This window comes from Hypanus sabinus, chromosome 4 (genome assembly GCF_030144855.1).
Source record: "Hypanus sabinus isolate sHypSab1 chromosome 4, sHypSab1.hap1, whole genome shotgun sequence".
NCBI lineage: Eukaryota > Metazoa > Chordata > Chondrichthyes > Myliobatiformes > Dasyatidae > Hypanus > Hypanus sabinus.
Window position 1 is genome coordinate 25,835,079 of NC_082709.1, and position 24,991 is coordinate 25,860,069.

Consider the following 24,991-nt stretch of genomic DNA (forward strand, 5'->3'; position numbering starts at 1 on the left):
CAGCTGAAGTACTTGCTTTCCCATCTCTCAAGAGTGGCCTGCCCATACCTTTCCATATGAACTATCACCTCAGAATCCAGCTGCATGAAGTGTAATAATGTATTGTTCTCATGCTCTTCCTCCTCTCCCAAGACCATGCAGCTAAAGACAGAAGGAGCAAGTACAATCTGCTGTTAGCGAGAGTGATATGAGTACAATATAAGCATATACTGTACATGGAGATAACATTCATTCCTACAAGGAGAGATAACATGCTAAAGATCTATAGATAGTTGCATACCCTCTATACATGTAACATTCTCAGCTGCAGCAGATGTATGATCTGATTTACCCTACTGCCTACAAGAATGAAGCCCCCAGCTCCGCATTGATATTTCATTCAGACGGTGCACCCAGCAGCATTGTGGAGTTGGCTTAATAAGGGATCTATCTAGCTTCAATCAGCAAATGAATGTGTTCATAGATATACAGTATTACTCCATTCATCATTCCTAACTACACATTACTAAGGGAAGCAAAGGGTTACACCATCAAAGTGCACCCTAACATTATACAGTGATCATGATTGAAAATCTCATCCAACGTGCAGACACAATTAGACAGAAGTTGCTCTTTGGTGTACTGTTTTATGACCAATTCATTTTCTCAGCAGTGATGCCTATCCTTTTACGTTGAAGTTGCCTTTCTTCTCGGGAATTGTTGGAGAACTCTTCACTGAAATTCACTTCATGGTGTTACAGCTGTGGACAGGAACACAGCAAATATATTATGAACATCACACTAACATTAAATGTTTCATCATGCTGGCACAATTTTCCTTAACTTTACTGATCCAGTTCCTCAGGGAGGTCCAGCAGTGACTTAATCACACTCCACCCAAGTCTCTAAGTATTTTAGATTTCCTTTTTCTCTTACTGAACCACTTCTGCACATTTTTTCCTCATTTGTAATGAAAATAACCACAAATCCAGAAATTAAAAAAACAAAGGGGAGAGTTTACTTAGGAAGAGCTTCTTGGAGCTCAGTTACTTTCCTCTAACTCAATGGATCCATCTACCTGTTACCTACAGACTCAACCAACAGGGTCATCCAACATTCCCATGTTCCTACCTTTCTTCCCTTACCTAGTCGCATTTTATAAAGTCCCTTCTTATCTATTTCCATATCTACAGCCTTTGTTACCTCCACCTATCATTTCCCTACCTCTGTCGCTATTTGTATCCTTCCTTCTCCCACCTGGTCCCGTCTGCCCATCAGCTCCTCACGCGGACCTGCCTATTGCTCATTCCTTCCTCTCATTTCCTCACGTTGGCTGCCTCTCCTTTATAGTCTCGGTCTTCATCCAAAAAGTTGACTGTCCCTTGACCTTCACAGCTGCTGCCTGCCAACTGAATTTATCCAACAGCTTTTTGTTTGCTCCAGCTTCCATCTTAGATGGAACTATTTGCCGTTTGAGGAGGTAAACACTGCTATTATTAGTTTACAACAATATTATTGCTGTGTGACTGGAAATCACAGAAGGCCAATCAACTGAATATTTTTTTCATAGCAGATCTGACTACAGAGGTTTGTGGATTTGCAATGATGATCTCAAAGAACTCTTATGTTCTTTATAACCAAGACTGATTGTGCAGAATATCTTCCACACCACAACCTCACAATATGAATCATTAAAATGCCTTTCTTTGCATATATTTCAGTCATTGCTAATGTGAAATTATATTTACTTCAAGGTAACAATGCTAAAGCCACATGTTTAGAATAGTCTGAAAATATGGATAAAGGAAATGCAGTCATTATGGTTTATCTGTATTATATCACTTTTCAGTATTGACAACCAGATGTAGACAATCAGAAAGCAAAATATTGATATTTATCCTATTAACAGATCTAAAACTTAATGATTAGGGCATTGCTTTGTGGATGCAGAACTGGCTTGCCCACAGAAGGCAAAAAGTGATTGTAGATGGGTCATATTCTGCATGGAGGCCGGTGACCAGTGGTGTGCCTCAGGGATCTGTTCTGGGACCCCTACTCTTTGTAATTTTTATAAATGACCTGGATAAGGAAGTGGAGGGATGGGTTAGTGAATTTGTTGATGACACAAAGGTTGGGGTGTTGTGGATAGTGTGGAGGGCTGTCAGAGGTTACAGCGGGACTTTGAAAGGATGCAGAACTGGGCTGAGAAGTGGCAGATGGAGTTCAACCCAGATAAGGGTGAAGTGGTTCATTTTGGTAGGTCAAATATGATGGCAAAATATAGTATTATTGGTAAGACTCTTGGCAGTGTGGAGGATCAGAGGGATCTCGGGGTCCCAAGCCCATAGGACACTCAAAGCTGCTACGCAGGTTGAATCTGTGATTAAGAAAGCATATGGTGCATTGGTCTTCATCAATCGTGTGATTGAGTTTAAGAGCTAAGAGGTAATGTTGCAGCTATATAGGACCCTGGTCAGACCCCACTTGGAGTACTGTGCTCAGTTCTGGTCGCCTCACTAAAGGAAAGATATGGAAACCATAGAAATTTTGCAGAGGAGATTTACAAGGATGTTGACTGGATTGGAGAGCATGCCTTACGAGAATAGGTTGAGTGAACTTGGCCTTTTCTCCTTGGAGCCATGGGTGGTGAGAGGTGACCTGATAGAGGTGTACAAGATGATGAGACGCATTGATCGTGGATAGTCAGAGGCTGAAATGACAAACATGAGAGGGCACAGTTTTAAGGTGCTTGGAAGTAGGTACAGAGGAGATGTCAAGGGTAAGTTTTTTTTACTCATAGAGTGGTGAGTGCATGGAATAGGCTGCCGGCGACGGTGGTGGAGGCGGGTACAATAGGGTCTTTTAAGAAACTCCTGGATAGGTACATGGAGCTTAGAAAAATAAAGGGCTATGGGTAACCCTAGATAATTTCTATAGTGAGGACATGTTCGGCACAGTTTTGTGGGCCAACGGCCTGTATTGTGCTGTAGGCTTTCTCTGTTTCCATGATTAGTGGTTTCTCATCAGGTATTATTTTGATATCTTTGCTCTTCCAATTGATGTTGTTACATATGTGTGGAGCAAGAATTACAGTGGAGCATTAGGTGTTTTTACTGGGTCACATTGGTAATGGTACACTAGGAAATTTATAGTCAACAAACTAGGCCCGCTGAGAAAAAAAGCGTGCTTTCGAAAGCCGTGCGATAAATGAGAGCCCTCCACGTGTAGGGTGCCTAATTGATTCACCATGCCAAAAGGACAGCTGCACGCACGCCTGACTCATTCTTGCAATCGGTCGGGCACGATTCATCCCTTTTCCCCCAGAGATGGAAACAGCAGAGCAAAGGAGTAAGTGAGGTAAACGGAGAAAAAAGATGCAGTGCCCTCCTTGTTAGCTGATGTCGAGGGCAGCGGGCTGTGAATCTCCTTTTCTCTTGATGAAGCCTACATTATTTCATCAGCTGGGACGCTACCTTCATCAGTGGAGTATGCTCGGGTAGCTTCTCCAGGACCCCAGTCAGTTCGCTAGCATATATGATACAAATGTCACTTAACAATTCATCTGCCTGTAAAGTCAAGTTCTGCTACTTGACTGTGACTATGCTGGATGACAACCGGCAGCCAGTTTTCCTTCTGTGAGATGTGCATATAGACGTGGTCTCTGTCACTGAGCATCCCCGGCCTGGTGTACCTATTGTATTTTTGCTACATGGCAGCTTGGTTGCTGCAACTTGGTTCCCAGATGATCAACTGTAGGAGATCTAATCTGGTGTGTGAAGTGTGCTTAAACATTAACTTAGTGGTTGATGCACCTGTAAGTTTGTTTGGGGTAACCCGCTAATAGAAAAGGAAATGGCTTAATTTTGGTATCAAGTTGCCCCGTTTTTGTTTGGAAAGGCTTCATTTCACTATTTGTATTGCTCTCTCCAGCAGGACGTTGATACTGTGTGATATGAAGCCATTGTCAGGTGCCTGATACCATTCGTCTCCACAAACTTCTTAAACTCTGCACTTGAAGGCTAGCTGTGTCATATCTGCTCTCTGTAGTTTTGGGCCCACCACATATCTGCTCTCTCTACCTTTGGGCCCACCACATACTGCATTGGATGGGCCTTGTAAAATTTCATGTGGCAGTTCTGAAACTTGAACTTGGCCAATGGACCACGGTACTAACCCCAAGTGTCAGCTTGGAGAACCCTTTGGTGCTTTTGTAATAGAGAATTCAATGTAGGATTCCTCCACCAATTAGATTTGAGCTAGCTACAGGGTCAGTCATCACCATGGTAAGCAAATTAACCTTGCCCCAGATACCAAAATTTTGACTGCCAAACTCGATGTTCCTCAGCAACGCTGAAGATAGTGTGGAGACTGTAGGCTGTGGGTCGGTATCCGTTGGCAAACATTAATGTATTTCAGAAAGGGCTCTTGCTCCATTACTGCCTGAATCTGTGGTGATGGGGTGTCTGAATCCGTACAACGTCTCTCTTGACTAGCTCCCAGTGGCAAACCGTGAAGCATGCTTTGTCCCAGGAAAAATTGTGCTTTTTGGACAGGAAGCTTTCCTGTGTCATTACATCCTGGACTCCACCAATCAAAGCTTGGATAAGCATCGCTTCTTCGAGTTTGCTCAGGGAAATATCTTTGTACTTGTATTCCTGCACTGTTAGGGTCAGTCTTGCGATTAAATTATTTATATTCTCGTTAGGGATCTGTTGTAGCTGTGAAAACCTGAAGCATGCTATAATTACATTGTCCCGCGTTCCTCTAATGTTGTCCAAAACCTCAAATATATCTGTTTGTTCAGATTCTTTCTGTAGGTGCAGAACATCAAAGCTTGAGTTTCATTGCTTTTTCCTGCTTTGATGCTGATGTTAAAATTGGTAGAAGTTTGATGTACTCCAGGAAGGTTTCCTTCCTTTGCAGCCACGTTACAGGGGTCAGTTTTGCCAAAGCTTTGGCCCAAAATGGATATTGGTGCTTGAAGTGGAACAGCCATTCTTGTTTAGACCCTCGTACACAAAAATTACATACGAGCAGAGCAAGAATGACAGTGGAGTAATATGATTATGCACTTTTACTGAATCGTGTTAGTAACGGTACACCCTGGGCAACTTACAGTGTGGAATCGATGAACTGGGCCCACCAAGACAACAATGTGCCCATGTGAAAGGAAGGAGCCCTCCGGGCGTAGGAAGCCCAGTCAGTTCACTGCGCCATCAAATGGCTGCACACGCACCTGCCACATTTCCACAATCTATCTGATACGGTTCAGATTGTTCAATAAAATTTGCAGTCAGAGAACTTGTACAAATTTTGTATCTTTGGTGGTCTTTGCAAACGTTCAAATAATCATTGGAAGTACAAATCAGTTCTTGTATATAACATACATAGTGAGAGATTTAAAAGGGATCTTTGGGTAAGCTTTTTTTTCAAACACCATGTGATTGATATCCTAACAGAGGAGGTGCTGAAATCAGACAGAGTTACTGTGCTTCAAACACATTTAGATGCTTAAATAGGCAAAGCACAGAAAGTTATGATCCTAATGCGGGCAAATGAGGTGAATGTAGATGGTCAATAAGGACAGTGAGTTAAAGGACCCATTTCTCTTCTGTACAGTTTTGTGACTGTGCTTCTGCAGATGCTGCCTGACCTGATGAGTGTTTCCAACATTTACTGTTCTTGTTTTACATTTCCAGAACACAGAGCAGTACAGCATAGAAACAGACCCCTTCAGCCCATGAATTGTGCTGTACTAATTAAACTAGTAAATAAATGCCTTCATCAATTAATCCCTTCTGACTACACATTTTCCATCAGTTCTTACTTAAACATGAGGAAGTCTGCAATTGCCAGAAATCCAAAGCAACACACAAAATGCTGGAGGAACTCAGCTAGTCAGGCAGCACCTGTGGAAATGAATAAACAGTCTAATATTCATCCAAGACCCTTCTTCAGGACCAAAAAGTCACTGTTTATTCCTTTCCGCCATTTTTTTTCCTGCACTTTAGCAATTTCATTGTCCACAAAGCCAGAGAGGAAGCAAGTCCTTCTGTACTCCCTAAAAAGACAGTCATTGTCTTGAAGAAACGTTATACACAGAGCATAATCAAGGGAAAGTAAACCTATTTTCCATTTCCTGACATTTCTGTAACTCGGTGGATATAATTAGAAAGTCTCTTCTAATTTGTACAAGCTTTAATCGCTTAAGGAAACAATAAGTGATGAAGGTTGGTTGGGAGAAGTAAATACCAATCATTCTAATTTCTAATGACCCATATGAAATAGTGGAAAAATTCAACAGCAGCAGCAAGGTAAAGCAGCATTTTGGGAGACTGAACACATAGCAGAGATGATTAGGAAAGAGTCTTGAGTGAGATGCAAAGTGTGAAGTAGTCTTGGGGATTCCCCGGGGACTCAAGATGACTGATTACCACTTTGCCTTAGTGGACTGTGGGGTGATGGGTAAGAGCAATGTGGGAACCAGACCCTCCAACCAGAAGGCAGCTGGTGCCTGGTGGGGTGGGCTGGTGGGTAGTTCGTGGACAAACTAGTCCTGCGGACGTTGAGTCCAAGCTCTACGTCCTCTTGTGAGCTGTGGCAAACAACTTGATGATGGCTTCAGCTCAACCTCCGAGCAGTGCCAGTACAAATGCCTTCTCACATTGCAGTTGGACTACCGATGATCAGATGATCTTGTTTTAAAAAATGTAGTCACCATGTGTTGAACAAAAGCAAAAATTGTCTGAGGTGTCAGAATGATGATGCAACCTTGTTTTATATGACTGTTCACTGTGATTAACTCAAAGCTGGCAGGAATGAGATAGCAGTACGAACTACATAAATCACCTTGGTTGTTAAACAAGTGTTATTGATTGAGAAAGCAGTGTGTTAGCATGAAATCCAAAGGATGGAAAATGAGAAGAATCTGTTTAACAGATGAGGTAGCAGCATTTTCTGTTTCTATGTGGCTAATCTAGCTTCAGTTTCTTTCAGAGCATTCCTCCTGCCACATGGTAATGAGATAGCAGATGGTAATGAGTTCAGTATCATGGACTCCTGGATATTCTCCTTCCAATGCAAAAGTTATACTCGACACCCCCAAAAATGGGTTACTTGGAATTTCAGCATTGAAGAGCATAGTCACTTATTGCTTTGCATGTGTGTCAGTTTATATTAGTATGGATCAGAGGTTTTATATGAAGTAACCTTTCACAAAATAGTTTTATATGAACCGTTTTGCATTCTCACCAATAAAGAAACGATCTCCCGAGACACCCATGGAAAACCAGAACGGTTAGGTATCACCTTTACTATATGTCCTGACCAAGACTGTTTAGTAAGCTTCAAAACTAGAATTTAAGTTAGTCCGGAGTATTATAAATGACTGCTAGAAAACTCTAAACTTATTTATTTTAAGTTTTATTGTTTGTGCTGTAATCAGTTAAAGTTCCCAATTAGTTAGTTATACTAATAGATGGAAACACAAACTAATAGTTACTGATTATACTTACTCACCAACTATTCCAGTAAACCTTGTCATCAGAGTAATTATTTCTTTTCTCCCAGGCCTGCTGAGCGCTCCAGTGAAGATATTGACATTATATTTACCCGGCTAAAAGAAGTGAAGGCATTTGAGAAATTCCACCCCAACCTCCTGTACCAGATCTGCTTGTGTGGGTATTATGAAAACCTGGAGAAAGGTGTAACATGTAAGTCACCAAGTATTATTTATTACTACGACCATGTATGGTTCCAGGAAGTACCTTAAACCATTTTAAAATACTACAAATAAATAGTGATTTTGTAAAATGTGTACTGAATCATTTCCAGTAATACGTAAAATAAACCATGGCAATGAAAGATATCTGCTGACAGTTGAAGTTCGTGTTGTTTTAATATATATTTGTTGAATTTTTCACTTGCATCTCTCTGATATAATATTTTCCTAATTTCACAAGACAGGACAATACTGCTTTATTTTATTTATAATACTTTTATGTATCATCCTTCTAGGTTAATACATTTTCCTCAAGTTGTTTCATCCACTGTGGGCATTATTTTTCTTTGCATGCACTATCTATATACCTGCCATATAAAAGTTTATACCAAGATTACACAGACTAAAATTACACCGAGCTATTTCCTGTTTGTAATTTAAGTGTCGTTCACAAAGGTAAGCTGTTCCCAAGGTAACTAATACATTAGACATTAGGAAAATATCTCATATGATGCCAGGATACATTAAAGTTATTCATTGTGGAAAATATGATAAAAATTGTTGAAAACTGGTAAATTAGCATTCCACTTGTAAAATATCCAGTTATTTATTATGATGTGTCATGAAATCCAATTTTGTCATCAGCTTCTGGATTGATTAAGTCATTATATAATAAGATAAATCTTAAGCAAACTTGTATCTTAAAGATTTAGTGTGCCATAACTGCTCATGATTATTTCCCAGATGCATAGCCTTCGATAGATCAGAGGAAGGGTATCCTGTGGCAAATGCTAACCTCTTGATACCCCAAAACCTTTCTACCATTTACTATCTCTAGATGCTATATTATGGTTGTGTTGAGTTGCTCCCCAATCTTGGCAATTTACCTGCAAAAGTTTCATCACCATGTGAGGAGACATCGTCAGTATCCCATTCATTGTGTTGTGTATAGAGACCAAGCATTCGAAGGACACGTCAGTGCACTGACCGTGTCTCCTCGTGTGGCGACAAAACATTTGCAAGTAAATTGCCAAGGACAGAGAACAGCTCAACCCAGCCGTCAATCACCTGAGCTACACAACTTCCAAATGGTATACTATCACTAATTTTCTTTATTAACCTATCAACCAGATGTATTTTTAATGCCATATCCCCACAGCAGCTCTGACTTCACTTTATCAGAACGATTCCATCCATCCTCGCTCTTTCCCTGCAGTGTAAGAGTCTTGTTTTGTCTTCTTTTGTTCTGATGTAGAGACTTTGACCTGAAACATTACTCTGTTTCTCTTTCTAAAAATACTGCCTGACCTACTAAATGTTCCCAGCATTTCCAATTTCAGTTTTTTATCTTCTGATTTTGATTCAAGCTTTCCACTTCTGTGGATGCATGCAGCACCAAACACTTAAAAAGCCTGCAGCATGCAGGACGAGGCTGCCCATTTGACTGGCACACCCCAGCACACTCGTTCCTTTCACTGCTAGTCCACCTTAGTTGCAACGTGTAGCAGCCGCAAAACTGATTTGAAGCCCTGATTATTTGTTAAGGTAAGAGAGGAAGTGATGGACTTTCAAAATTGGCAATGAGGTTGTATTGGGAGCAGGATTGCCAGTCAAGAGGGAAACCGCTTTGGTGGGTGAAGTCGTGGGGAGGATATGCAGAGAAGTCTATAAGACAGAGGAGCAGAATTAGGCCATCCAATCCATTGAGTCTGTCCTGCTGTTCATTCATAGCTGATTTATTATCCCTCTCAACCACATTTTCCTACCTTCTCCCCATAACTTTTGACACCACGATTAATCAAGAACCTTCCAAACTCCATTTTAAATATACCCAAAGACTTGGCCTTCGCATCCGTCTGTGGTAATGAATTCCACAGATTCAGTACCCTTTGGCTAAAGGAATTCCTTCTCATCTCTGTTCTAAGACTGAGCCCTCTGGTCAAAGATTCCCAACTGTAGGAAACATCCTCTCCTCCTTGTCTTTCTTCTGCTACCCTCCCTTCTTAAAGAGTGCAATGGCGTCTACAATTTCCAGTCCTCCTGAGCCATTCTGGAATCTAGTGAAGATCACTACTAATACCTCCACAATCTGTTCAGCTACCTCATTCAGCACCCTGGGGTGGAGTCCATTTGGTCCAGAAGGCCTATCTACATTCAGACTTTTCAGGTTCCCAAGCACCTTCTCCTTAGTAGTAGCAATTGCACCCACTTTTGTTCCCTTACACTCTTGAATTTCTACCATACTACTAGTGTCTTTCACAGTGAAGACTAACGCAAAATATTTCTGCAGTTCATCTGCCATTTCTTTGTCCCTCATTACTACCTCTCCAGCATCGTTTTCCACTCTTGCTCTCCTTTACACTTTATATGTTTGGAAAACAAAGCCTTTGATTTCCTCTTTTATATTATTGTTTTGATTATCTTGATATTTCACCTTTCCTCTCTTTGTGCCTTCTGTTGGTGTTTAAAAGCTTCCCAGCCCTCTTACATCCCACTAGTTTGCTGTATTATGTCGGATATGGTCCAATTAGGGGGAGGGAGGGAGAGGGAGTCAGCAGTTCACTGACTTTAATGAGCACTTTTCGGAATTTAAAGGAAAAGGAAAACAAATGCTCGGCCAACATCACTGTTAAGTAAAACCCTCAGACTGAAAGGTAACTGTCAACACTAAAGCTGTAAGCAATAACTAAGTACTAAATGAGCACTGCTGCTTTATAGCATTAACTAAAATGGTAGTCTTCTTTTCCCAGCGACGACAGGGGTAAGCAGGGAGCGTAAATGTTGCTGTGCTTTTGGTCAAGTCTCAACAAGACTAGAATGAAAAGAAGGGAGCTAAATGCCACCATAGTGAAACAGTAATTAACTGGAATGTGCATTCTCATGAGCATGATTACCAAACCTGATCTGTAGTCTGCCTGTGCAGGCGCATAGACCCTGCAGCAGATCTGTGGTTGTGACAATTATGTGACCTTTCTTTTGCTTTTATGGTGTCTGCGACTTTCCTTGTCAGTCACAGTCACCTCGTCCTCACTTCAGAATACTTCTTCATCTTTGGAATGTATCTACCCTGTGCTTTCCAAATTGCTCCCAGAAACCAGCCATTGCTGCTCTGCCATCATCCTCCTCGTGTCTCCTTCCAATCAACCTTGGCCAGCTCCTCTGTCATGCCTCTATAATTCTCTTTACTCCTCTGTAATACATACATCTGACTTTATCTTCTTACTCTCAAATTACAGGGTGAATTCCAACATATTATGATTACTTCCTCCTGACAATTCCTTTACCTTAAGCTCCCTAATCAAATCTGGTTCATTACACAATCCAGAAATGCCTTTCCCCTAGAGACTCAACCACAAGCTGTTCTGAAGAGCCATCTCGTAGGCAATTCCATCACCTGAGATCTAGCATCAACCCAATTTTCCCAGTTAACCTGCATATTGCAATCTCCCTTTTCTATCATAACGTTGCCCTTTCTACATGCCTCTTCTATCTTCCATTGTAATTTGTACCCACATCCTGGCTACTGTTTGGAGGTCTTTATGTAAGTTCAGGGTCTTTTTACTTTGCAATTTCTTAACTCCACCCATGAAAATTCTACATCTTTTGATCCTATGTCACCTTCTAAGCATTTGATTTCATTTTTTACCAACAGAGCAAGCCCACTCTTTCTGCCTACCAACCTGTCCTTTTGATTTAATGTGTATCCTTCGATGTGAAGCTCCCGACCATTATCTTCTTTTAGACTCACTGATGCCTATAACATCATATCTACCAACCTCTTACTGTGCTACAAGGGGCAGCGTAGTGGCTAACATGACGCGTTACAGTACGGGTGACCAGAGTTCGGTTCCCGCTGTTGCTTGTTAGGAGTTTGTATGTTCTTCCCATGACCGGGTGTGTTTCCTCTGGATAGTCTGGTTTACTCCCACAGTCCAAAGGCGTACCTTGGTAGGGTAATTGGTTATTGTAAATTGGCACATGATTAGGCTAGGATTAAATCTGGGTTGTTGGGCAGCACAGCTCGAAGGGGCAGAAAGGCCTATTCTGTGCTGTATCTCAATAAAAAAAACAATAAAGATCATCTACCTTATTCCACATACTAAGTACAACCAAATGTAACACCTTCAATCCTGTATTCATCACCCATTCTGATTTTGCTCCCATGTTACACTTCAGTGCAGTTTTGCCCTATCATCTGCCTATATTCTCTCTTTAGGATCTCCTCCCTATTCCTGCCTATGTCATTGGAAGCAATATGTACCATGACTCCCAGCACCTTACTCTCCACCTTTACAAGGTTGTGTGACCCATTCTGAGACTTCCCTGACCCTGGCTCCTGGGAGCAACATGTCATCTGGGTGTCTCATTCACTTCCACAAAATCTCCTCTCTGCTCTTCCAACTACGGAAGTCCCTATCACTACTGCATTCATCTTCTCACCCCCTCACCTACTGCCCCACAGAGCCAGACTCAGTGCCAGAGACCTGACTGCTGTGGCTTCCCTCTGCCTGGTCATCTTGCCTCCCCACCCCCCCCCCCCACCCGACCCCAACAGTATCCAAAGCAGTATACCCATTGTTGAAGGGAACGGCCAACAGGGCTGCACTGGCTGCCTATCTCCCTTTACCCTTCCTGACTGTCATCCAGGGATCTGTGTCCTACACCTTGGGTGCAGCTACCTCCCTGAATGCCCTCTCAATCAACCCCTCGGCCTCCTGAGTGATCCGGAGTTGATCCAGATCCAGCTCCAGCTCCAGCTCCAGTTCCCTAAAAGCGGTCTGAAAGAAGCTGCAGCTGGATGCACTTCTTGCAGGTGCAGTCATCAGGGACACTGGATATCTCACAGACTTTACACATCCCAAAAGAGGGTAATTCCACTATCCTGCCTGACAGCCCCACTACTCTAACTGTACAAAAAGAAAGAAAGATAAATTAAATGAAAAATATTTCCCTACACCCTTCACCTCTGCTCGCCAAATCCGCTGAGCCAAAGCCTGAGCTCTAACTGTGGCCTGTTCCCACAGTGGCCGCTCCCAAAATGGCAATTCCACTTAAACCTAACCTCTTGTTTTTGGCCCTTACCAGGTGCCTAATTATGCACAATCCAACATCTCCTAAGGAACTGCTGTGAGCAGAATGTCCCAACTGCCCTCACTTTCTTCTTTTGGACACTCTCTCTCCTGCCAAGTAATCCAATGTCTCCACAGGAACTGTGGTGCACAGGATATCCCAAATACCCTCACTTCCTTTTTTTGAACTCTCTCCCACTACACAATCCAACATCTCCACAGGAATGTGGGGAAATTGATGGCTGTAGACCAGGACTGTTGACGGTCCTGTTTAGGTTGAAGTGGGGAAGGACCCAGGAATGTAAGCTCATGTTTCATCATCTACATCGTTTTCCAATCTTTCTTTTTGCTTCATCCACATCTCAAAACAATAGTCCTGCAAGTCACTTACAGGTACAGTAATTATGACTTGCAGCAATGCAATTAGGTTAATATTAATCTGATATTAAGCATGATTCAAGCTTATTTATAAAAGGGAGAAAGAAAACTGGGTATCAGTGAAGAGGGAAGGAAATTTTTTTTGAAGAGACAAGATTATGAAATTGGTTACAATAAGGAGAAAGGGAAGGAGGAAATGAAGAGAAGGGAGTAGCTGAAATTCTAAATACTAATAGAGGGAGTGTAGAAGTTGTATGGTTAGTGAAAGTTCAGTTTGTCCAATTAAATTGGGTTGGGAGATTAAAGGAAAGTATGTGAATTTGAACAGAAGAGGGAAGAGAGGAATCCTAGATTAAATGGATTAATTAATTATGTTAACTTGAACCATGGAGGGAAGAGCATTGTATAATTGAAATCTCTTTTGATGGATAGCTACCAAGAACCCCCAGGAGACATATGAAGCTTGTCAGACTTATTTAGCTGAAGACTGATATTAAGCATGATTCAAGCTTATTTGTTCAGCATGTATTGTTCACAATGTTTAATCAACGAATTTCTAGGTCAGTGAATTTATAGTCTCCACTCTTATTTGCTTTTCCAGAAGCCAGTATTATGGCCACAAATCCAAATAAAGGCTTTTGAGAAGGACGTCTCTTGAACCAAGTGTAGCTGATAGGCATTTAAGCCATTTTAAATCCTTAATGACTGGTATCATCCAATGTGGCAGAAAACAAGATTAACCAATACTTGACAGAAATTGTTCACTCATTCTGCAAACTTTCTATCAAATTTCAAACCTGGAACTCTGTTTGGTAGAGAATTGTAAGTCTGGATTTTGTTAAATTTTAACCAAGATTTTATCTCCGCGCCTGTTATATCTGTTATATTTGCCAGTGAATTTCCATCTATAGACTGGATCATTGTCAACTCAAACCACACCCTCCTGTCCACCCTTTCTGAAAAAATTAGTCATTAAATAATAATACATTTACTTAAAAGCATGTTACTGATAAATATGAAAGGAAACATAACCTTTTCCTTAACCAGGCTGGCATTGAATAGGCTTATTGAAATAACTAGGCTTATGGTAGATATGTTAGGTATGGTTGGCAATAAGTTCTCTGTTTAGGTTCCATTGAAACATCATGCAAGACTTTACGAAATTTTTCTTTTTTTTTATCTTTAAGATTATCTTCTTAGCCTCTGCCAACAAACAACAGCTGAATGATTCTATGACCTAACTGTGTAAGGTTATAAAACAGATTGACCCGAACCATAAAATAAAATATAGGTCATAAATATTTTAGCTGTGCTGACTGGTTCCAGAAGGTAAACAATTCCACACTAAATTCAGAATTATTTTTTTTTTGCATGTTTGCTTCATAGTGTTCCGTCAAGGAGATATAGGAACATGCTGGTATGCTGTATTGACTGGATCATTGGACGTTAAAGTTTCAGAAACGGCCAACCTTCAGGTGAAATAGAATGCTTTGTTCAACTGACCTGTTCTTCTTGGTTTTGGAATTAGAAAAGCTTTGCCAATTTAGTTTACAAAACAATAACTTTAATATTAGAGTAATGCATATATAATATTCAGCAAATAATTTTCAATTGACATTCATCATTTTTGTAACAAATAAAAGACATTCCAAGTGTTCTAATATGCCAGTCTTAACTGCTCAACTTGTTCTGGGTGCTAATTGCACTAATTTCATTTTCATAGTTCTTTGTCGGGATAATGTTTCTTGATAACTCCAGCGTCAGAGGTCTTCTTCTAACTTTCCTGATCCTTGGTGATTACTTAGCAGAATGAGAATTCAGAAGGATCGTCTGTTCCTCCTACACTGAACAGGTTGCAGCACCTTTCCCAACCTCCAGCTGCTCCAGGTCCCCAGGTTCCTGATACCTGACTTCTCCCCCCTTTAAGGGTTTCCTATTCCTACCGTTATGAGCACACCACCCCTGCCTCCATCCTCAGCCCACCCTCATCCTCACAACCCTAGCTCCTGATTCCACAGAGACAGGAAAATCTGCAGATGCTGGAAAAGCAAGCAATGCACACAAAATGCTGGAGGAACTCAGCAGGCCAGGCAGCATCTATGGAAAAGAGTATAGTCGACGTTTTGGGCCGAGACCCTTCCTCAGAATATCATGATTCCACATCTCATCTTCTTACCTCCTAACGGAGTTGTGAAGTATTTGTGTTCTGATTGTGGCTTCATGTTCATTTGCACTTGCTGACTAACTATTTCATGATGTCTGAAGCCCAGCGTCAGGGCATTAAGAACATCTCCGTTCACCTACAGTAATCCTTCTTTACACTCCTTTCCACCATTCACACCATCCCCACTCCAGAGCTCCATCCTGTATTTCCCACATTCTTTCTCCTGTTCTTCCACCCTTCCCTTTGACTTAACCCATGAATCACCATGTGCAGGTTCACAGGCCCACAAAGGTACCCATTTTTAGATCCTGAATAAAGAATTAAAATGACTTGCATTGTGAGAATGTATTAAACAGATTATTCCGTTTTTTTAAATGAAGAAGTACTATGCCATTTTTCTCATTACGTTTTTTGATATTCAATTTTTGAAAGGATTCGGTCGTACTCTGTACCCTGGGAATTGGAACAGCTTTTGGAGAATCAATTCTCGACAATACGCCTCGCCATGCTACGATTGTCACCAAGGAGTGCAGTGAGCTCCTCCGTATTGAACAGAAAGATTTTAAAGCACTGTGGGAGGTAAAACAGCATTTGCTACTTTAATTCAGAAGATGTCCTGTCATTCTGAATACTAAATTCAGTATCTATGAAGTTGTATATGTAGCTTACATGTCACAAAGTGTGGATTTCCTTAAAAAAAATTTACAAACTTCACCATAAGTAAGTTCAAATTTGCTGACATCTATCAGTTTAACAATATGGTAAAAATACATCCCACCAAAGTCCAGATCAATTTCAGACAATGTGGTTTAATAATATTCCTCCCAATTCAATCCATCTATAAATGTGAGGAATCTATGTCATCAAAATGCAGTTTTTTTTTGTGCAGTGAACTTAATACAGGTCCATATAGTTTTTTATTGTTGTGCTTTTGTTGGAGTATTTGTAATTTACTTCAGTAGCAACAGGTAAACATGATTAATTTAGTTTGGTATTGCAGATTTTGATTAACAAAAATGAGGAAACATTGTTTCCACAAATGGGAAGCCCGTTAAGATATAAACAATTGGCAAAAGAAAAGGATTGAGGAGAAAATTTGTTGGTAATGATGAGGATGGCACTGCCTGAAGATGTTGGCAGAATTAAGCATAGTAAGTTTCAAAATGTAATGAGGTACATACTTATAAAAGGGAAAAATGTGTGGGTTCAGACCCAAAAAGTAGAACGAGGTTAACTACTTTAAAGAGTGTGGCACAAGCATAATGCTTTAATTCTGCTTTGTTTTCAGGATTTCATTGCTTTTGCCTGGTAATTTATATAGGAGAAAATGAAGGACAAAGTGATTGTAACTGGCATGTTGCCTTCTGAAAGGCAGCTTAGGCTGGCTTCACTGAGACCGTTGCAGCTTCCTTAATGGTAGCATAGCAAAAGGGTTGGAAAGGTCATTGGAGAGACAGGCACAAGTTCCTCTCCTTTTTTTTCCATGCAACAGATAGGGAGGTGTGACTAAAATGATCTTCTGAGGAAGAGAGGATGGCCATGCAGGGGAAAGGTAGACCACAAACCAGATCTTCCTGAATTCTCCGCCTGAGTGGAAATGCCCGAACCAACAATTTGCTGAAAATGCCCATATGTGTGAGGCAGAGCCTAATGGAAAAAGAGACCAGAATATTCATGCCTAAATAAAGTATGTGAACAGCCCTGCCAGCAGAGTCAGCACAACAGAAAACTCCAACAATCAATCTACCCTAACCTTAAAAGGAAATGTACACTCCACACAGCCAACTTTATATCTCAAAGATAATGTTGGGAACTCTAGTCACTGTATGAAGTCAGTGAAGTACATGACCTTACCCAGTACTTTGGAATAAAACCAATTTCTAAATTACGTATAAAATAAAAAGCTCTTCTAAACAGATTTCCATTGGCCTTAATTCTGTTGTTGGTTTGAAAGCACAAGGGACATAAACCCTCTATGATGCACTGTTTTGCGCAGGGCAGTTATTGGTGGAATGGGGCAGCCCTGTGTCAGAGAAGGACACTAGTAACTACAGATACGTAAGTGTTCACTCGCCTGTCAGTTATTTGTATTTTTTCATTCCCAAATATTTTCATAATGAGCTCAATTTTAAAGTACTGCTTAAGTCGTTCTAGTGGTGTAAACTCAGCTGTGATTAATAATATCTAATGTAATGAAAACAAATGTGGACCATTAATTAAGCACCCATACACCAATCAAATCTTGGTAACTAATGAATGAAAGAGAGACATCTCTATACCATAATACATAGTGCAAGTACTTTTCACATGACTGATTTCTAAATGCTAATTTAGAGCTATGCATACAAAATTTCTTCAAGCAAATTTACTTGGATGAGTAAATTAAATGAATGATCTCCACCTGGTCTTTGATACATGAAAGTAACCTACCAATTACATTGACGTACCCTCTTAGTCTTGACATCAAAGATCAAAGCAGGAGGTTGTATTTGATGCCTGGTGAAAGGACCTAATAACTGCTCCTAGGTTTATCGAAGAATAGCATTCACTTGCTTTTCATGGGTTATTGATCACTGTGGTCGAAGTAAATATAGGTAATTCTAGTCTGAGAAGATTTTGTCTTCAAACGTTTTTTTGATTAAGGAAGTTTGTATATGAAAATTATTCTTATAACTTAAAATATTATTAATTCTGTAAATTAATGATAAATGTAGAGTGGGATTATATGATCTGGTATTAAATATAACCGGTTGATCCTTAAGCATGTGTATTGATGAATTGGACATTGATTCCTTTTCCTCTTCATCAATGTGTTGTTATTTAGCTCGTCAATTCTACAGTCTCGGGTTTCACCCATTTGTACGTTTTCTGAGTTATAGTCTGGTCATTGTGCAATGTGTTCTTTGAAATGTTTAATCTGTCCGCATTGGAATGTAGCATAACTGAGTCTGGGTAACTTTGTGACAATAATATCAATCTCTGGACTAAATATATAATTATTTCATGGAAATGCTGTCTACCACTTAATGTCATTACTGTATTGCTGGAAAGATGAAACTAACCATTGTGAGTATCTCTGAACAATCACTTCTTTCAACTGTTACATTAATTATTTTCTTAATAGTAGCAGGTGGGAAAACAATTATGCTTAAAGTGAACTATGAGTTCCTGTGTACAAGTTGCCTGAAAGTCATCATGTAAATGTAGCCAGCAGTTAAGGAGGCCAGTTGTATGCTGGAATTTAATTATTGAAGGATTTAAGTGTAAAGTCAAAGTGTTGAGACTACCTGCAAAGAATGGGCTTGCCATACAGACTGGTTCCCGGGATGCTGGATTTACCACTCGAGAAATTAACGAGGCCGGGATCATTTTCTCTAGAATTTAGAAAAATTAGGTGATCTCATTAATGCTTTCAGAATTTTTATAGGGCTTAACAGAATAGATACAAGTAGGATATTTCCTTTGGCTTGGGAATGTTGGATGAGGGACTGTGATCACAGATTGAGGGGTAGACCATTTGTGAGTGAGGTGGTCTAAGTAGGTCCTTAATGCAAAACAAGGCTGATAAACCTGTATATGAATGAAATTAAGAGATGTAGAAGTAGTGCAGGAAAATGGAGAGGTAGAAATCAGCTGTGACCTGATGAAGGGTGATCAAAGCATAAGTGCATGAAACCATTTCTTTCCCTACATGTTCAACGTGAATGATCTCATTTTTGTTATGACTGAGATTTACTTTTGTGTATTCCTTCTAATGCATTTCTAAATTATGATTATCTGTTGATAGTATGATAATAATTTCTCAGATTACTTTAGAAGGATATCACTCACCCTCTCCAGCAGTCTGTGGATAAGTGCACCTCTGGTAAAATTAATAAGTTACATTGATTAAACAGATCCAGCATTCATTTAGGATTGTACTGAAGCAGCTGATCTGGAAGCATATTTGGAGATGTTATAGTCACAAAGCTTTTTTTTTGCTGGTAGTCAATAATTAACTGATTGTTTTAAATCAGTTTCTAATCTTCAAAATGGTGTTCCTCTTTCAGTAGCAGTTGCACAACTGCCTTTAACAAAATGATGGGTAAGGTTAGTTCTTTATGCCCCTAGATGGAACAGTACCTACAGATCTGATTGGTGCATTCAGAGTGCAATCAGATGACATTTGATCAGTGATTACCCAGACATGTTATACTTACAACATAGAATAGTGCAGCACGGCACAAGCCCTTCGGCCCACAGTGCTGTTCTGACCTATACAAGCCTATTCTATATCTTCCCTTCCATACAGCCTATAACCCTGTATTTTTCTTACATCTGTGTATCTATCTGAGTCTTTAAAATACCCCTATTGTAACAGCCTCCATCTGGTCACCCTCCAGTATTTGTGTTTTTTGAAAAAAAAACTACCTGTGACATCTCCCCTGAACTTTCCAACACTCACTTTAAATGGATGCCCACAGATGTTGGCCATTGCCCCCATAGGAAAAAGTTACTGGCTGTCCATTCCATCTGTGCTCTCATAACCTTATCAAGTTGCCTCTGATCTTCATCACTCGAAAGAGAAAAGCTGCAGCTTAACTACCTTGCCTCATAAGATGTGAAATGTAGTCCAGGCAGCAAAGTACATTTATTATTAAACTGTGTACCGTATACAACTCTGAGATTCTTCTTCCCCACAGACAAACATAGACAAAGCCACGAAACCTGTTCAATGTAAAACATCAAACTCCCACCTTACATGCTTTTTTTTTTAAAATTGCACCAACAGCAGCAAAAAACACAGAAAATATCGACTATAGCTCAGCATTTAATACCATCACTCCCACAATCCTGATTGAGAAGTTGCAGAACCTGGGCCTCTGTACCTCCCTTGGCAATTGGATCCTCGACTTCCTAACCAGAAGGTCACAGTCTGTGTGGATTGGTGATAACATCTCCTCCTCACTGACAATCAACACTGGTGCTCCTCAAGGGTGTGTGCTTAGCCCACTGCTCTACTCTCTATATAGACATGACTGTGTGGCTAGACATAGCTCAAACACCATCTATAAATTTGCTGATGATACAACCATTGTTGGTAGAATCTCAGATGGTGACGAGAGGACGTACAGAAGGGAGATATGCCAACTAGTGCAGTGGTGTCGCAGCAACAACCTGACACTCAACGTCAGTAAGACGAAAGAGCTGATTGTGGACTTCAGGAAGAGTAAGACGAAGCAACACATACCAATCCTCATAGAGGGATCAGAAGAGGAGAGAGTGAGTAGTTTTGAGTTCCTGGGTGTCAAGATCTTTGAGGATCTAACCAGGTCTCAACATATGTTCTTTAATTCCCTCAAGATTTCGGGCTAAGACCTTTCATCAGGACTGGAGAAAAAAAGATGAGGAGTCAGAGTTAGAAGGTGGGGAGAGGAAGAAACACAGGATGATTGCAGAAACTGGGGGGAGGGATGAAGTAAAGAGCTGGGAAGTTGATTGGTGAAAGAGATACAGAACTGGAGAAGGAGGAATCTGATAGGAGAGGACAGAAGGCCATGGAAGAAAGAAAAGGGGGAGGAGCACCAGGGAGAGATGATAGGCAGGTGATCAAAAAAGGTGAGAGAAGGAAATGGGAATGGGGGAATGGTGAAGGAGATGGGGGGTGGTGGCATTACCAGAAGTTCAAGAAATCGATGTTCATGCCATCAGGTTGGAGACTACCCAGACGGAATATAAGGTGTTGCTCCTCCAACCTGACTATGGCCTCATGTTAGAATGGGAACGGGGAGTGGAATTGAAATGGCTGGCCACTGGGTGAACCCGCTTTTTCTGGCCGACGGAGCCTAGGTGCTTGCAAAAGCAGTCTCCTAATCTATGTTGGGTCTCACCGATTTATACCTGATGCTCCAGGTGTGACCTCCTGTACAGTAGATGACCCCAACAGACTCACAGGTGATGTGTCTCCTCACCTGTAAGGACTGTTTGGGGCTCTGAATGATGGTGAGGGAGAAGATGTAGGGGGAGGTCGGAGCCAAATGTGGTGGAGATGGAGGAATAGAGAAAAGAGGATGCCCCCTTCACCATTCCTCATTCCCTACCCCCTTTTCCCTCTCTCACTTATCTCCTTGCCTGCCTATCACCTCTGTCTGGTGCTCCTCCCCGTTTCCTTTTCCATGGCCTTCTGTCCTCTCCTATCAGATTCCCCCTCCTCCAGTCCTCTATCTCTTTCACCATCAACTTCCCAGCTCTTTGCTTCACCCCTTCCCCGGGTTTCACCTATCACCTCGTGTTTCTTCCCCTACTTCCCCCACCTTCTAACGCCGACTTCTCATCCTTTTTCTCCAGTCCTGATGAAGGGTCTCGGCCCAAAACGTCAACTGTACTTTTTTCCATAGCTGCTGCCTGGCCTGAGTCCCTGAGTTCCTCCAGCATTTTGTGTGTGTGGCTCAGATTTCCAACGACTGCAGATTTTCTCTTGTTTGTGATTGGACAGATTCTTGATTAGTCAGGGTGTCCAAGGTTACAGGGAGAAGGCTGGCGAATGGGATAGAGAGCGATGACAAATCAGCCAAGCTGGGATGGTGGAGCAGACTCGATGGGCCGAATTACCTCATTCTGGTCCTATGGTCTTGTAATATACAACCAAAAAAGTCAGGGCCATGCATTGAAACTAGCAACACCCTGCTCTCTAATGTCATTTTCAAAATGTGGTAAAGACCCACACAAAAAGAATACCTGCTTTTTGGATCTTTTTTGTCTAACTTGCAATTGGTTGCAAAGCATTGCAATGTGAAAACCAGGTCCACTGTATCATCAATATGTCCAGTTTATGACCATGCCTTGCTGTACCTGATTAACATTTACAACTGGCAGCTGCCAGGACACATGGGAAAACTAGTGCAGAAAATGGTGTTATGAAGACTCCGGAGAAAGTGAGGTATTTTCGATTGTGAGTACTATTTTTCTGGCTAGGCATGTTGTCTTTGTCACTTGATAAGTGATTGGCAATCAGACTGTGCTGCCCCACTGAAGCAAAATGTCTTTTCGGATAAAATTTCACTATGCCAGTCTGGATGTGTTTGATATTTTGGGAATTGCACGGTGGTAATTGCTGTGCAATAACTATAATGTTCACGGATCAGAAGAGAAATGAAAACACCTCATAGAGAAGTACAGCGCAGAAGCCGGCTCTTCATCAAATCTCACGCATGCTGAAACCAATTGAACTGCTTACTCCCATCAACCTGTACCAGGACCATAGCCCTCCATTTCTCTACTATCCATTTCACTTCAACGTTAAAATCAAGCTAGCATGCACCACTATAAATTTCGCTTAAGTGCAGAAATTGAACTTTCATGCACCACTTACGCTGGCAGGTCAATCCACACTCTCAAACCCCTCTGAGTGAAGAATTTTCCCTTAAACTTCTCACCTTTCACCCTTAACCACTATTTGTAGTCTCCCTCCCCCACCCTCAGTGGAAAACACCTGCTTGCATTGACTCTATCTATACCCCTCAAAATTTTGTATACCTCTATCAAATTTCCTCTCAACCTTCTACCTTCTAAAGAATACAGTCCTAACCTATTTGATCTTTCTCATAACTCAAATCCACCAGACCTGGCAACATTGTTGTAAATTTTCTCTGTGCTCTTTCAACCTTGTTATGTTAATGCATTTTGGTAAAAGGAACCATAGTGCAGACTATTGTCTAAAAGGGGAGAAGGTGCAGAGGGACTTGGGAGTCCTCATGCAAGACTCCCAGAAGGTTCATTTTCAGGTTGAGTCTGTGGTAAAGAAGGCAAATGCAACATTGACATTTATTTCAAGGGTGATAGAATATAAAAGCAAGGAGATAGTGCTGAAGTTTGAAAGATACTTGTCAGGCTGCACTTGGAGTTTTGGGCCCCATATCTCAAAACTGATCTGTTGTCATTGGAGAGAGTCCAGAGCCTGTTGACAAGGATGATTCCAGGAATGAAGGGGTTAACATGTGAGGCATGTTTGGCGGCTTTGGACCTGCACTCACTGGAATTTATATTAATAGGGGGAATCTCATTGAAACTTACCAAATGTTGAAAGGACTAGATAGGGTGGATGTGGAGAGAATGTTTCCTATGATTGAGAATACCCAGAACTAGAAGGTACAGATTCAAAATTGAGGGGTGTCCTTTTAGAACAGGGGTAAGGAGGGTTTTTTTTGGCCAGAAAGTAATGAATATGTGGAATGCTGTGCCACAGGCTGCAGTGGAGGCCAAGTCCATGGGTATGTTTAAGGCAGAAGTGGATCATTTCCTGTTTGTTCAGGGCATCAAAGGATATGGTGAGAAGGCAGGTGTATGGGGTTGAGTGGGATCCGGGATCAGCCATGATGGAGTGGTGGAGCAGATTCGATGGGCTGAATGGCCTAATTCTGCTCCTATGTCTATGGTCTTTTGGTCTTATTTACTTCTTTTCTGCAGGTAGGTGACCAAAACTTCATACAATACTCCAAATTGGGGCTTGCCAATGTCTTGCACGTCAATGTAACATCCCATCTCCTGTACTGAATACATTGATTTATCAAAGCCAGTGTGCCAGAAGCTTTCTTTATGACTCTATCCACCTGCGACACCACTTTCAATGAATTAAGTACCTGTATTTCCAGATCCTTTTATTCTACCACACTCCTCAGTGCCCTATCATTCACTGTGTAAGACCTACGCTGGTTGGTCCTACCAAAGTGCAGAACCTTGCACTTGTCTGCAATAAGTTCCATCTGCCATTTTTCAGCTTATTTTTCCAGCTGATGCAGTACCCTCTGCGAGTCATATTAGCCTTCCTCACCGTTCACTCCACCCCCCAGTCTTGGTGTTTTCTGCAGATTTGCTGGTCCATTGTTGTTTGCCATCTATGTCAATGATCTGGATGATCATTGATCAAGGTGACAAACAACGATGGACCCAGCACACCACTACCTACAGGTCTCCAGCCCTCTTCTACCGCTCTCTGGCTTCTCTCACAAAGTCAATGTCTAATCCAATTTACTACCTCACCCTGAATACTGGCAAGAAGGAAACTGCTTTAGTATCCAGTCAAGGAGAAAATTTGCACCTGTTATCTGAGTTTTCACTACTGTTAACATGGACGTAGAAATGGGCTATTTTTTCCCTTGTGCCTGCTCTGCTATTTGATGGGATCATGTCTGACCTTTTACCTCAGTACCTCTTCATTGCAGTACCAACACATCCCTTGATTCCTTTAATAGTAAAACAACATTTTCAATATTTTCAGCAACTTGTAGTCCACGGTCCTCTTAGGTGGAGAATTCCGAAGATTTTCTGGATAAAGTTATAAAATCTCAACTCAGTAAGTTCAGTTTAATGCATTTTAAAATGTTGTAATGCAAACAAATCCATCTACTTGTCCATTGCCTCTCAGGAGAATCATTGACTGAAGAACTAACTGTATTCCACTTTCATGGTTGAACAGACCCTTGACAAATGCAGTTTCTTTCAAATGAGGCATTGATTATAACCTCATTACTGACTGTTTCCCCAGTTGGATGTTGTTGGTGTTCTAGTTTGAATCTGCTCGAGAGCCTGTAATCTATAGCAATACTGACCCCTAGTGGTTACTGGGGTTTGCTGAATTTGGCTGGAGTACAGAGGGGTCTGTGTGTCCATGCTGTGAAGATGACCAATAAGATCAGAGAGGAA

General features: G+C 41.1%; 1 protein-coding gene across 3 annotated transcripts in view; it reads left to right on the top strand.

The window, feature by feature from the left end:
• The window catches only part of rapgef4a (Rap guanine nucleotide exchange factor 4a), a 261,535-nt gene that overhangs the window by 37,904 nt on the left and 198,640 nt on the right, over window positions 1–24,991 (top strand). For all 3 annotated transcript variants that reach the window (XM_059966659.1, XM_059966657.1, XM_059966658.1), the window contains exons 2-4: window positions 7,549–7,691; window positions 14,533–14,621; window positions 15,743–15,889. In XM_059966659.1, coding sequence (XP_059822642.1) covers window positions 7,549–7,691; window positions 14,533–14,621; window positions 15,743–15,889 — 379 coding nt within the window. The remainder of the gene's footprint in view (window positions 1–7,548; window positions 7,692–14,532; window positions 14,622–15,742; window positions 15,890–24,991) is intronic.